The following is a 14,524-nucleotide window of genomic DNA, read 5'->3' on the forward strand; positions in this document are numbered from 1 at the left end:
GGGAATTTCTACATAAGAATCTGTACTACAGAGCCAAGGACACATGAAGTGTATAGGGCAGGGGGGTGGGCCATAAGTTTCAGAATAAAGATTTTTAAACCCTTAGGGAGAATTGACTTGACATGAACAGGTGTAAAGAATAGAGCTGAATGTGACCTGTTTTCAAATTATACCTTAATCATTCCCAGGTTTTTTCTGTACGTTGTTTTCCCAGATTTTGAAAATATTTGAAACTTTTCCCTAATAACAAATGACATTGGAATCTATTATTGAAAGCATTTTCAATAAAAAGGCTTATTAGATTATTGGTACATGTAAATATTTGATAGGCAAATTTGGGAGAAGTGCATTTCAGGTATGAAATTATCCATGACATGGAAAAAGTTGCCCATTTGAAACTTTTCAATAGTGTTTCACTGTACAAAAGTAATGTTTTCCCTCCTGATTTTTTTTTTTCTTTAGTAGAGGTAGAAAGATTACATAACATCCATCTTCTTTTAATATATTTCTTCCAATCTGAGTTAAAAAAAAATCCATGATGTTTATGCTTTTAAAAAGACAGCTATTATGTTTAATGTACTGCCAGGACTCATGAACCAACAGACCTAAATTTACCCTAACCCTGAATTGTTAGTGCCCAATAACACATGAGCTGAAATCAGAATTCTCTGTGGAGATGAAGAAATATGAAAATGATTTTCCAGTGTCATTATTTCAGAAGATGCTTCTGTTTACATCAGAACCAAGACTCATAAGCAACCCAGCATGTTTAAACCAAGAATTAATGAAAATGCTCACTTTTTAGAACATAACACAGGTCTCTCTCATTCTTATTAAAATAGCTGAATAAAGCCAAACTTCTACAAACCAAGTATGTTAAATGTCATACATATTGACTGTCACTTAAATTCATTATTTTAAATAGTAGGGTGGCACCTATTTTCAAACAACACGAGAAGTTAAAAAAAGTATAAAGCAAACAAAAAAACATACTTTAGGAGCCAGATATATGAAAAATATTGCAATACACAGTCTATAACTGGAAATCACCTGTTTTAGTTGCTGCACTCTAGCACATTCTAAATTACAAAATGATAGAGTACTTGGGGGGAAAACGCATCAAACACATACTTAAGTTAACTAGATATAAAATTTTTAGCTTTCACAAACAGGTTTGGCTCACATCTTTGAACCTGTTACTTGGAAACAATTATTCAGATCCACTGACTAACCCATAACACATGTTAATTCATTGTACAAATCAACCACATAGCCACAGATTATTCTAATCTCACTCCAACAGAATCAATAAAATTAGAAACTAATACCTCTTTTAGTAATTAGACAATCAAGTAACAGCACTGGGATAAAATGAAGAGAATTTCTTGTTTCAGCTTCTTAGTCAATAAGCCCGTTCCTCATTTTTAGACAATGAGGACAAAGGTATCACAACCAAATATGGGAAACTGCTTTCTCTTTATTTAGACCTTAAGGAGAAAAAAAATGAACTTTGGTCACATGTTGCTTAAAAAAAAAAAATCCAGTTTAACATATTTCTAAATAGATAGGACTAAATGATCAGAGAAATAATTTCATTTGTAAAAATTTAGCCAAATTTTATCAAAAACCCAACATACAATGTAATCCAAATTATTATAAAGGCTGGGATTATACATTCCAAATGTATGTCAGCTGAATTCCCACCCAACAGATGTTAACCCAATATGTCCCATCATCCTATATAGAACTGAAAACTTGGGACTTTGATTAATGTACTTGCTCTCATGTTGTTTTGGTCCAAAAGAGCAGAACTGAATCGGTAAGAGTAAACTAAATAGCTAATCTTTTGCCAACAATAATTTAGATTGTGATTGGCAGCAGAAATATCCATGATGAATAATTCTACTTTAACAAACTATTAGTTAAGGAATATTTTTCATGAACACATCACAGTATCAAATTTTTATAAGAGAAAAATATGAAGGAACAAAAACAAGGATGAAATAGCTACCAAACACAAAAGTGTCTTCCCCACAATGCATCAGAAGGGGTAAAAGGTGAGGTTAAAGGGCTGATGATGCTAATATGAAAGGAAGTTGAGTACTGTATTTATTTATTTTATACAACTCTTACTCTTTACAAAATGGTTATAGTCATGCCCATAAAAGTGTAACGAATGGCATTTGAAAGCAAACACTTTGTAATTATTTAAAAGGGCCTTTTTAAAAATTATAATACAAAGGTCTGTGCTCTATAAGCAGTCCTCCACTGTGCATTATAACAATAAGGCTTACTTTTAATACAAAGACTAAGTGTTTGGGAGTTATGAACCACTGGATTTAACAAACATCATTTTATAATTGCTTTTTGCATCTTTTTTGTTTTTGGGATCTTCCACTTCATCAGGGTGCTCAGTAGCTTGGAGTTCTTCAGCAGATTCTTCTTTTTCTGATTCTGAGTCACTTTCAGAATCATCTGGACTTTCAGGATCAGGTGAATCATCATCATCATCATCATCCCCAGCCACATCACCTTCTCCATCATGATCTTCTACCTAAAACATCAATTAAGAGGTTCTTTGTAAAACCAGCATCAAAACTGGGATAGGCAGCATAAAAACTGGGAAAGACTCTTAGTAAGGTAAATTAACCATTGATGTTTATGTGGAAATCAGTTACCAATGTTTTGCATATTATATTATGCATACATATATTTACATGTTATATTCTGTGGAACAACCAGTTATATATTAACTCATAATAAATTAACTCATAACAAAAAAGAGCTCACCTAAGCAACAATTGAGAAAGAACTCTTGTAAACCCTTATATAAAATATTTGGTCTAACTTGTATGTTTAAGCCACTATTGGAAAATACATTTAAAGTGTTAAAAAATATCTGATTATCTCTAGAAAGACATGGTTGGGTAATAATATTTTAAATATCTGTACAAAGAAAGCTATCTCCATTAGGATACTTGGTTGCTAGTGTAATCCAACAGAAACAAATGATATCAAATTGAAATTATCTTCCCAATCAATGAAAACAAGTTAATCACTACCTCACTGAAGCCAAGTCCACAATGTCGTCGATATCTTCCTGATAATTTACTGTCCATACTTTGTTGATATTGAGACTCCAGTTCTTCATTAATTTTCTTGTCTTCTTCCCCTGCATGTCCATTGTACTTTGGTTATGTTTCAGTCAAATTAATAAAAACATCTGATTACAAAAAAAAACCCCATAATACAGATGCCATTATATTCAGGGCTGAATACTCTGTGACTAATTTTACAATGAATTTTGTGGATTGGTTTCTATAACTGAAAGATGTATTTATGATTAGTTATTAGTAATTAGCCCTCTGAATTACAGAAGTATATAATGACTATTCTGAAAGTTTTCTCTAAGTCACCTAAAACAAAACAAAACAAAACAAAACAAAAATCTCCAACAAACAAAAGCATCCCATCTATTTTTGGAAAGAAAGTTAAAAGGCAAACAATTATATTCAGAGAATGAATATATAAAAATGACCTCTGAATGGTTCTCCTTTATGCCTGTCTTTGCTTATCAGCTAACTGAAGCAACATAAACTTAAAAATTATTATGTGACATTTGTATATTTATTTTATATAATTCTGTTGTAATTAATTTATGCAGCAGGACACTAAACAACTCTACAAACAAACTTACCGCCCAAGAAAGGGAATGTTACCAATATAACTGGCGTTTCCTTTGCCATGTTTTATCAATATAAGAGGAATTTCAGGTTTTCTTCAAATGGTAGGGCTCTGCATTGTTTTTATTCATTAAGTTCCCAGTTTTAAGAGTAAATGCAGCAGTTAAAATATTTTTTCTTTCTGCAAAGCTCATTTTTTTTGCCTTATGTAGCAAAGTAAATCAATTTGATATAACTGTTTATCAGAAAAATGAAAGACCCATTAATTTCTAATGTGCTATATATTAGACCTATAAAATTAATTTAAATAATTTAAAAAATTGAGTTCAATCTAGGTTATGATGCATTGTTAATAATGTCCATGGAGACAATGATCCAATGAGAGACAAATTGATCCAATGGAGAATAGGATCAATTTTAAACAGTTGAAAATTTTACTTTTCAACAAGCTAAATTCAAATTCAGTTTTTATTAAGTTTCCCTCAGTAGTAAAAAAGAAAAAAAAAGTTTATTTCTTCAGACTGCAATTAATGTATATTCTTCAAAGACTTCAGGACAGAACTTAGTAAATAAGCTCAAAAGCAGTAAAATATGCCAACTATACATGATATGGTAAGCAACTGATACAATGAAAAAGAATTCTATACATATCACAGTTGGCAAGATTAGGTATAAAAATCTCAATACAAGTAAAATATATGTTCTTAATTAGTAAAAATGAAAACAGAAAAAGGTTAATTTCTTGGTTAGACTATTTATATATATGATATGTACTCTTATCTTTTAAATCAAAACCCATATTTTATACTTTACATGATACAGGGGACATGTTTTCATGTAATATACATACATTTGCAATTCTACTATTTCAATTTTAACAGAACTATGTACAGAGGTTAATAGTATGTACAATTGTTTCATACACCAAATTTAGCACCTCCATTCTAATTATTTGACTTTCTTACCTGTTCGAAAGTGAGATGTTGATTTATGATCTCCTATGACAAGACGACCAGTATGTTCTTTCTATAAGAAAGTAGCAAATACATTAGAATTTGAGTCTTCTAATTTAGCATAATTACTGAATGTCCATTATGTAATGAAAACTAATCCAGGCTTCTGGGATATAGTAGAGCCAAAGGAATAAATTCACAACTCTGCCTTTATGCAACTTACATTCTGGCAATGACAGGGATGGGTAAGGGAGATGGACAAATGTAATCAATAGCAAATCGCAGTAGAGAAGGTAGTGTCATTAAAATAAAGCAGAGCAAAATAAGGGGAAAGAGTATAAAGTAGAGATCAGGTTGAAAATTTAAATGACATGGATAGATAACTAGAAAATTCAGTCTTAAAAGTCCAGTAAATGAGTAGATTTAACTTTTCCACCATTTCTGATGCCCCAGGAATATCTCATTGTAAGAGAGCAGAGTCTATCTAGGTAAAGAAATATGAAACAATGAACAGACTTAGAATGTACAAAGTAACAGATTTTTTAAATACAAAAAATTAAAATAATCATTACTGTTTACAATATATCACAAAAAACTCTTTGCTATTAGGCTGTAAGAAACTCCTAATCTCAACCCGTCAAAAAAGAACAGAATCTAAAACAATCTAATACTAATACTAGAAAGTATAAAAACAATCTGATTCAAAGTTATAGATTTAATCTCAATCCAATCTACTGTGGTTTATATTTAGTTTCATAAGATCAAAAAATAAATTATTCACTGAAATACATATAATAAATGATTAAAGGGAAGTTTGTAAAGCAATCTCAAACCAATCTTCTGTGAAGATATAGTAAGGAGTCTTCCTATTGTGAAACAATGGCAAGACATATTCACACAAAAAGATGATAACACTAAAAAGCTTCAGGCATTAACACTATTACTTTATATGCCATCTACATTTAAACAAATCAGTGATTTAATGTGCTGCTGCTGTAGATTGCAAAACAGATACCCCATTGACAGGTTTGAATATAAATATAATGGCATCAACTTATTCTAGGATGATGACAGTATCGTACTCATCTGTTCATACTTTATCAGCTGGTTCTTCCTATGACCAAAAGAGTGTTCATGCTAGCTGGCTACTATGAAGAATGTATTAGGTAGCCATAAAACAGAATATCTAAACAGTTCATATGAAGACCAGGAATACAATCTTGGCTTCTACAGCAAAAAAATTTTTGTGTTATTTTGTGTTTTGGTGTTGAGGATTGAACCCTGGGCCTTGCACAGGCTGAATATGTGACTTACCACTAGGCTGCATTCCTAGCTGCTACAACAAAGAATTTAATGTATGATAAAGAGCCTATTTACTAATAGCTAAATTTTCAAAATTTTACGTTACGATGTTCTAAGTACCAGAAGAGTTAACTTTTCCACCATTTTCTAATGCCCCAGGAATATCTCATGGTAAGAGAGCCCCCTAATCTATTACTTACTTTATAAATCATAACAAAGGTTTTATTTGCATGAAACAAGAGAAACTCAAGCTACAGATTATATGACAAGCTAAAAATTACTGGGAAATATGGAGTTATGAGATATTACATAAATTCTTCCTATATATAGGTCTTCATGTTTTACATGACTTCTCCCTATCCCCAAAACAACTGATGCAGTCTGGCTTACTCCTTTTCAACCTTTCAGATATAGATCAGTATGTGTATGGCTCTCTCATGGCAATTATAATTCTGTACTGTTATTATTATCCAGTTTCCTCTATTATATGATGACTCCAAACATGTCTTATTGATTTGTGACCCACAGAATCTAATACAGAGCCTAGCAGGTAGTGGGTAATCAATAATTATTGGTAAAATACATGAATGTATTCTTTTGTATGACAAAATGAGGGCTGAATTTCATTTAAGGTACCTTAAAAAGAAAAAAAATGTTTTTCTATTTCTTTCAAATTTAGTTTGTAGGAAGACTACAAACTATAAATATTATAAAAGTTAGTTTACCTGCTTATAAAAAACAAATGTTTAGAGACCACGGTATTTACGCGTAAAAATATATTGCTAGGAAAAAAAAGGCTTTTTAATAGGTGTCATTTTCTTGGTATCCATATTTTATACCTTCTATTATGTTCATTAAACTGAATAAAATATATTGAACATCTTGTTTGGGGCAATGGTGTACACCTGTAATCCACGCTACTGAGGTGGCTGAGGCAGGAAGACCTCAAGATTAAGGCTAGTCTCAGCAACTTTATTGAAATTCTGTCACAAAATAAAATTTTAAAAAATTAGCTGGAAGGTACCTCAGTGGTACAGCGTAGTGCCTGTCAATCCTCAATACTGTACACATAAGCAAAAACAAAACAAAACAAAACAAAAAAACCCCACAAAACTAAACAAGTAAAATGTTGTGGCTACTACCACTAGTTGGAGACAGCTATGAAATATAAAAGACTTTTCACATAGGTTCCAGATAACCTGTTCAGAAATACCTTCTGTTAAAACCATCAGGCCAACAGATAACAAATCATAAACTTTTACATTTCCTTTCTCCTCTGGCTTGAATCTCCTGAAAACAACATTTTCTCTATGAAGTCTCCAACCATATTGCGAGAAGCACTGAGAATTCTGGAAGTGGTTTCAGAAATATTATAAATTTTAAGTGCTTGATTAGGCTGGGTTTCTTTTCCGAAGCCAAAAGTAATCATGCAAAACAGGTAAATGGGAACAAAGTGTATTCAGTCCTTCTTACTTAACATATACCAAAAAAAAAAAAAAAAAAAAGGCATTTTCACAGAAAAGATAAAAAAGGCATACCATGTGATACTTACTTTGCCTGCACCCATAAGTCTCAAGAATTTTTGTTTTCTCTCTTCATTGCCCAAGTCTGCTGCCTCCCAATTGCTAGATCCAAGCTAGAAAAGAAATTAGTTGATTACTTTTCTAGCATAAAAAGAAGAATTAAAAAATTTAAAGTCTCTAAGTTTCCCCCGCCGTCGATTTTAACTATAAACAGCTATAGTCTTTCATGCTTGGAAAGTTAAGGACATGTGTCACATTTGAATTTAAATATGCTCCTTTTTAATTTCATCTGAGCTGAATTCTTCTTTTGCAGCCGGAGCTCTCAGTTTCAAAAGTTTACATATATCAGAATCACCCAAAGGACTTGTTAAAAGAGATTGCTGTTCTATACCCTCAGTTTCAGATTCAGTAAGTCTGGGGTAGGGAATTTCTTTCTTCCTGAGGTACTGGGGAATGAACCCTGAGCCTTGTGCATGCTAGGCAAGCACTCTACTACTGAGCTATGTCCCCACCCTCTAGGGAATTTCTAACAAATTCTCAAGTAATGCCTTTGATGGGAAGATCACATTTGATACCCACTTCCCTAGAACCCTAAAGGGGCTTAGAGCATCTAGTATTTTGAACCCAAAAGGCTGCAACAATTTTTAGTTTAAAAATTCTGGCTTTAGTGATATGCTAATGATAGCATACCATCAGGATTCACTGGACCTAATTTTAATTTCAGTTTCTTTTGAGCAGTTATTATTAGTTAGAATTGAGATGTTATCACTTTTATTCTTTAAGATTTTCTGAAGAACAAAGAAAATATACTTCTTTTTTTAAAAGAACAGACTAAAAACTAATTCTACCTTGCATTATCAATGGGCCCACTAAATCATTTTATAAACCTAAAACATATCATGGAATTCTAATGACTGTTCCCCCCCCCCCCTTTTTTAAGAGATAATTTTCCTCTGTGACAATTCTTTTTTTTTTTAGTTGTTGATAGACCTTTATTTATTTATACGTGGTGCTGAGAATCAAACCCAGTGCTTCACACATGCCAGGTAAGTGCTCTACCACTAAGCCTCAGCCCCAGCCCTGTTTTTCCCTTTATCTTAAAATTAAGGTTAAGAATCATTTTATTGCAATTCATCAATTATTCCCCCCAAAGTTAAAATGACTTAAATAATAAGAAGAAACAAGAATAATTGTGGAAGGCTTTTCTCATTGTGTCCAAAGTACTGCATCATCATCTTTGAAGAAGTCATCATGTCTCTGTAGTCTGCTTTTAGAATTCATTGTACTCAGATGAGAATTCAGAATTGTTCCTCTTCCACCCATAATGGCAAGGAGAAGAAAACTGACAGAAGGCATTTTACCATGATTAGAACAAAAAATAAATAAATAAACAAAATACAGGCAAATGCAAAATGATAGGCAATACAACTATAAACTAACAATGAAGATGAAATTCACTATGTGCAAAAATCTCAAGACTATGAGTTCTTTGTTGATGAAATACTAGACTTTGTTCTCCAAATCAAGAGATGTGAGACAAAGAAAAACAGCAACAACAAAACAAGGACAAATGAAGAAATAATGGTACTCGCATCCAGAGGGTCATTCAACAGGAAGAACTTTACCTTGCCATATTCTGCAATAAGAGTTTGGATCATCTCATTTTTCAAAAAGGATGTGTGATCTTTATTTAATCTTTTATGATGTTTGTGGACCAAAATTTAATTGGTTGTGTCTGTAAGTAGACAAAGGCTGAATGTAGGTGTATATACAAATGTGAATGGAAGAAAAGATTTAGAAATAAAGCCATCCACTGATCACTCTAATTGAGTTATAGTCTAAAGTAGAAATGTTCTGTAATTAAGGAGCAAAGACAATAAACCCCTGCTCAACAGAATTTTAAGTAATCAAAAATTTCAAAAAAATTCAAGTGTTATTAGATGGATGTTGCCAATAAAAGAATGAGAAGTAAGGATAAAGCTAAAAGCTTTTAGAAATAAACATTAAATCTTAAATTGTATGTTCCAGGTTCACACACAACAGCTGATGAGCAATTAGCTGTATTCAGAGAATGTGAACTCTTGTGTATATACACTATTAAAATCAGAAAAATGGGGCTGGGGTTGTGGCTCAGTGGTAGAGTACTTGACTAGCATGTGTGAGGCACTGGGTTCAATTCTCAGCATCGCATATAAATAAATGAATAAAATAAAAGTCCATGAACAACTGAAAAAAAAAATTTTAAAAATCAGAAAAACATAGAAGAGAAATTTAGGTTTGCTATTGTTAAATTTGTATTAAAATTTTGAATAGGGCCCCTTTCACTACCTCTTTATTCTTTCTTCTGAAAATTATTCATAAAAGTGTAAAAGAATATAAAAACAATGAGAATTACTTCTGGGCATATTAGGGTTAAAGCATTTGTAACACACTGGACCCACTTGTGGTTCTTCTAAATTCTTTCTGGTGGAAGGGATTACATGTTCTCATAATTTTGGCTACCTAAGTTACAAATCTCTACTTCTTTCCATCTGACTGCTCATATCTTTTTATAGGTCATTTGGTCTTAACTATTTCTGGTTCAATATGGTTTAAAACTTTTTAAAAAAGTACTAATGATGCTTTGGATTTCAGTTGCATTATATCATTTACTCTGTGAGCCTAGATGTAAAATTTAATTTCGTTTTAATTCCTGATCTATAAAAACAGACCTCTTTTAAGACTCTGTCTTAAAAATATAACACCTAAGAACTGCATACAGCTTGAGCATCCTTAATCTGAAAAGCTCTAAAATTCCAAAACATTTTGATCACTAACATGACACCACAAGTGGAAAGTTCCACATCTGATCTTCTGTTCAGATCACAATCAAAATGTAGGAGCACCTAAAAATATTGTATAAAATTACCTTCAGGCTATAAGATGCACATGAAACAAATTAATTTCCTATTTAAATGTGGGGCCTATCCCCAAGATACACATACATACATATTTACATATACATACGTATATATTTCAAACTCAAAAAAAATCTGGCCCTAAGCACAAGGGAAACTCAACCTGGAAAGTTTTATAATCTATGATTATATTTTCACTTACAGTCTCTCAAAATCCCCTCATAACAGTTCATTTAACAAATAAGGACACTGAGGTTCAGAGAGCCAGGTGATTTGTTTCAGTTCTCTGGCCCTAAGTCCTCTGCTTTTTTCACACCATACTGTACATGACCAAATTAAACTGCACATTGAAGGTAGTCTATGAACAAAATGTAGAGAATTAAGTTAAAACAATGGTTTAAAAACCAACTTTTCTGATCTTCTACTTCTACTGAAAGAGCAAACAAAGGTTGGGGCTGTAGCTCTGCAGTAAGTGGTGCTTAGCATGCCTGAGGTCCTGGGTTCAATGCCTAGCACCAACATTCCCCCCCAAAAGCCAACACCTTTACAGTGTTTTTACATAAATAACCCTATTACCTACAACAACTAATCCTAATTTAAAGATAATATCATTAAGTTTTCCAGTTCTTTCTTTCAAAGTTTAACAAGTACCTTGCTGAAGTGCTACATTTGAAAAAGCACATGATCACTCTAATTGAGTTACAGTCTAAAGTAGAAATGTTCTGTAATTAATGTCTAATAACATTTCTAGAGGTTCTCCACCAGTTACTCAAATGAACCTCCCCACTCCCTATAAGTAGTTTTCATGTCTCCATTCCAACCAAACTGATGGAACCTTTAAGTTGCCATCATCCTTAATATTCTTTACTATGCAGTCAATTTTCCTCAATATATATATCTTAGTGACTCTACACTGTTAGCATTTTCCTAGAGTTGTAGTCTGATTTAATATCTATTTTAATATCTCTTAAATGTTCTATTACTCCCAGTTATGTGACATCGGTGGGCAAAAAGACTTATTTTTTACAAGAAGTAGCTGCTCATTAGAAACTGCTGACCAACTACAAATTATAATTGATTTTCTACAGTTTTGAAGTCTAGTTTAAAAATATATGATTTAACAAATATTTTTAAAACAAGTACTTAAGGATAACTCCCAATTACCAGTAAAAATAATAAAAATCTCATGAAAGAGGTACAGGTCACTGTACTGTAACATTAGCAACATAATCATTTTTAGAATAATACTTTACTTGTTGCTTCCAAATCCTAATTTTTTTTTTTTTTTAGTTGCTGAGGATCGAACCCAGGGCCTCACGAATGCCAGGCAAATGCTCTACAGGCAAGCTACAACCCCAGCCCCCAAATCCTAATCTTGAACCATAACCATCTCCTTTTTTGGACAGGGGAGGGTACTGAGGTTTGAACCCAGGGGCTATTTACCACTGAGCTAGGACCCTAGTCCTTTTTCTTTTTTGAGATAGGGATGCTTATAGGATCGGAAATGGTATTAAAAATCTTCTAGTTTAAATTGATCTTATCAGAAGCTGTAGAGACTCAATAAATATCCCTTTAACTTTCTGCTAAATACATAACATTACCTGCAGTTTTTTGGTCAAGTTTAAAAGACTGTTTATTTCTGAATTTAGGAAATCTGATATCCTAGCAATTGAGTCACAGTTAAATATGAGGAGAAAAACAATGTAGTAACCTTTAAAATCACAGCCAAGTTAGTTAAAAAGACCTGTACAAACTGATGACAAATATTTAATTACAATATTAACAAGAAAAAAAATCTCAATGTCAGTTGCAGGGACAATAGGGGATATGAATAAACCTAAGCATGTGTATAACCATTATTCCCAAATCTCCAATGATTACTAATCTTTCTGCAGAGCTAAAAATAAATTTCCTTAAAGATTCTTACTATTTGTGTCCACATCCCACCTTCCACCCATAGAGAGGTGGGTCTTAGCACCATCTCATTGAGCACAAAATAGTATCGAGCCAGTGTGGTTCAAAGATATTGTGAAAGGCACTTAACTGCATTACTGAAAATAACTACACATTCAGAAATTGACAGTGCTTTAAACAATAACTGGAGGAAAAAAAAAATGTCCTTCCATGGTCTTTAAAGATGACCTCTCCATGACCCCTTCCCAATAATTTTCCTATCAGTGTTCCCAAGGCCTTTATTCATTCTATGAAGGACAATTTTTTACAAGTACTGGTTATCTGCAGTTTCCATCACATTGCGCTAGAGCTAGGCCAAATATGCAAGAGCTTAACGTAAGCACCACACTTACATCTTTTAATTCCCAAGACCTAGCTTAGAAGTCAATATTTAATGGGTTACTTTACAGAATTATCATTTTTGTTACTTAAACTGATAAGGAAAAGGTTTGGGGGTAAGGCGAAGAAAGAACAAGGTATGCTATCAAAATGGGCTTCTGGGTCTCACTGTCTTAGACCTCACCACATTACCAAATATCGGTACCAAATTACGTCCCTGGTACAATTTTTTCGGTTCAATGCAGCTGTTCACTTTTACGAGTACATTAAAGATAACCATCAACAGTAGACTGCAAAATTACTCCAGGTCGGAGAAAGTGTTCAAATGTGCACGAACATTTCGCCATTATCATAGGAACATTTCAAACCTAACAACAGGGACGGTTTTGCCGTCTCTATGGTGAATAGAAAGGCCAATGAAATCAGCTTCATCGACCATCCAACACGCAAATGACGATCCCTTGACTAAGCTCTTTCACTTCTCGACCGTATCAGGATTTCCTTCCTCAATCGCCCTTTCTACGCAGGTACCTGGCTCTCAGCATGTGGCCCTCTTCAAACCTTCCGATCCTTATCAAGAAAGGCAGACACTTCCCAGTTATTCGTGATTCCCCCCATTGGCCTTCCCCCTCAGAGCCACTTCAGGCGCTTCTTCCCCCTTCGTCGACCCTTCCCGGCCTACCCCAGCCTTCAGTAGGCCTCAACCCTCACCCACTCCGCCATTGTTATTTACATCGTCGTCTGGGGAGGCTGAACGCTTCACCCCGTGCGGGTGAGACTCCCTGGCAGCGCTCATCGTTGCGCGGATCCCGACGCGAAATGTCCAAAACACTCGCGGTTCTCCTCAGCCCGACACCAGCAGCCCGCAATCTGCCACCGGCCCAAGTAGCGCCACTCCAGAACGCAGAGCCCCTCCGGGCCTTCTCCGCCACAGTCGTCACCGCGGCGGCCGCTCGCCGGTCCGAGGCACCCTGGGAGTTGTAGTTTCCGGCTTCATTCCATACTGGCCTCAATAAGAGATAAGTGTGTGATTAAAACTACAATTCCCAGGAGGCACAGCGGCCAGCTCGTGCTGTGTGGCGGGAGTGCCCTCGTAGGCTCCTCCTTCGGCTTGTGGAGGGAGCTTTCCCGCGGAAGGGTATAGTGGTGAGCTTTGGAGAGAGAGAGCTTCGTCGAGGCCTAGTAGGTTTTCGCATTTCACTGAGACGTTGCCACTCGGGCAAATGCGTCCCTCATAGTTAAGCACCTAGGTTTAAATGTAATGCTTGAGGTCAATTGAATACCCAGGATAAAAACCATTTTTATAAATGGCTTCTTCCATTCCCACCCTGGTATGTGTTGTCAGTTGCCCATAAGAGGCTTTTAGGAGATTCACACGAATATCTTGCCATTTTCCTCAGACCGAAGTGAATTCAATTTGATATTGAATGCTGGTTAACTGGCCATTATTGAAACAGATCCACCTGAGGGAATTCCGGTCCGCTTTCCACAAGGCTGTGTGGTTAGCCTTAGACTTAGTGCTCCAGTCTGACTTGCTGTGGTCTATAGTCCTTATACTGTTGAAGTTTTCACCAAGTCTGTGTCCACTAGAATCCTCTTTTATTTTTTTCTTTAAAAAATATTTTTAAAATTAGGGTGAGTTTCACAAAACATAAAATTAACCATATTAAAGTATACAATCCAATGGTCTTTAGTACCTTCAAACCCTTCTGCAACTCTCACATCTACCTAGTCCCAAGACATTTCATCACCCCAAAGAAACTCCAGTACCCACTTGTGGGCCCAACCCCATATCCCCTCTCCACTGCCTACTCCAAAAGCTCTGATATCTAAAGGTTTTCTTTCAATACTGGAAACTAACTCCTGCAATATTA

At 34.4% G+C, this 14,524-nt stretch overlaps 1 protein-coding gene across 1 annotated transcript; it reads right to left on the bottom strand.

Moving 5' to 3' along the window:
- Window positions 1–1,457: 1,457 nt before the first annotated feature.
- C9H11orf58 (chromosome 9 C11orf58 homolog) lies at window positions 1,458–13,597 on the bottom strand. Its single transcript, XM_027942346.2, has 5 exons — window positions 13,384–13,597; window positions 7,491–7,574; window positions 4,649–4,709; window positions 3,063–3,172; window positions 1,458–2,554 (listed from the first exon to the last, which is right to left on the bottom strand). Exons 1-5 carry the CDS (start codon window positions 13,444–13,446, stop codon window positions 2,324–2,326), a joined length of 549 nt encoding a protein of 182 aa, XP_027798147.1. The 5' UTR covers window positions 13,447–13,597; the 3' UTR covers window positions 1,458–2,323.
- Between the last annotated feature and the right edge of the window lie 927 nt (window positions 13,598–14,524).

The sequence above is a fragment of the Marmota flaviventris genome, chromosome 9 (assembly GCF_047511675.1).
Source record: "Marmota flaviventris isolate mMarFla1 chromosome 9, mMarFla1.hap1, whole genome shotgun sequence".
NCBI lineage: Eukaryota > Metazoa > Chordata > Mammalia > Rodentia > Sciuridae > Marmota > Marmota flaviventris.

Coding starts and splice junctions, on each gene's coding strand:
- C9H11orf58 (XM_027942346.2), bottom strand. CDS start 13,446: ATGAGCGCTGCCAGGGAGTCTCACCCGCACGGGGTGAAGCGTTCAGCC. Junction 4,710..7,490: donor GACTTATGGGTGCAGGCAAA/GTAAGTATCACA, acceptor ACTTTCTTATAG/AAAGAACATACTGGTCGTCT. Junction 3,173..4,648: donor AACATCTCACTTTCGAACAG/GTAAGAAAGTCA, acceptor ATGGACATGCAG/GGGAAGAAGACAAGAAAATT.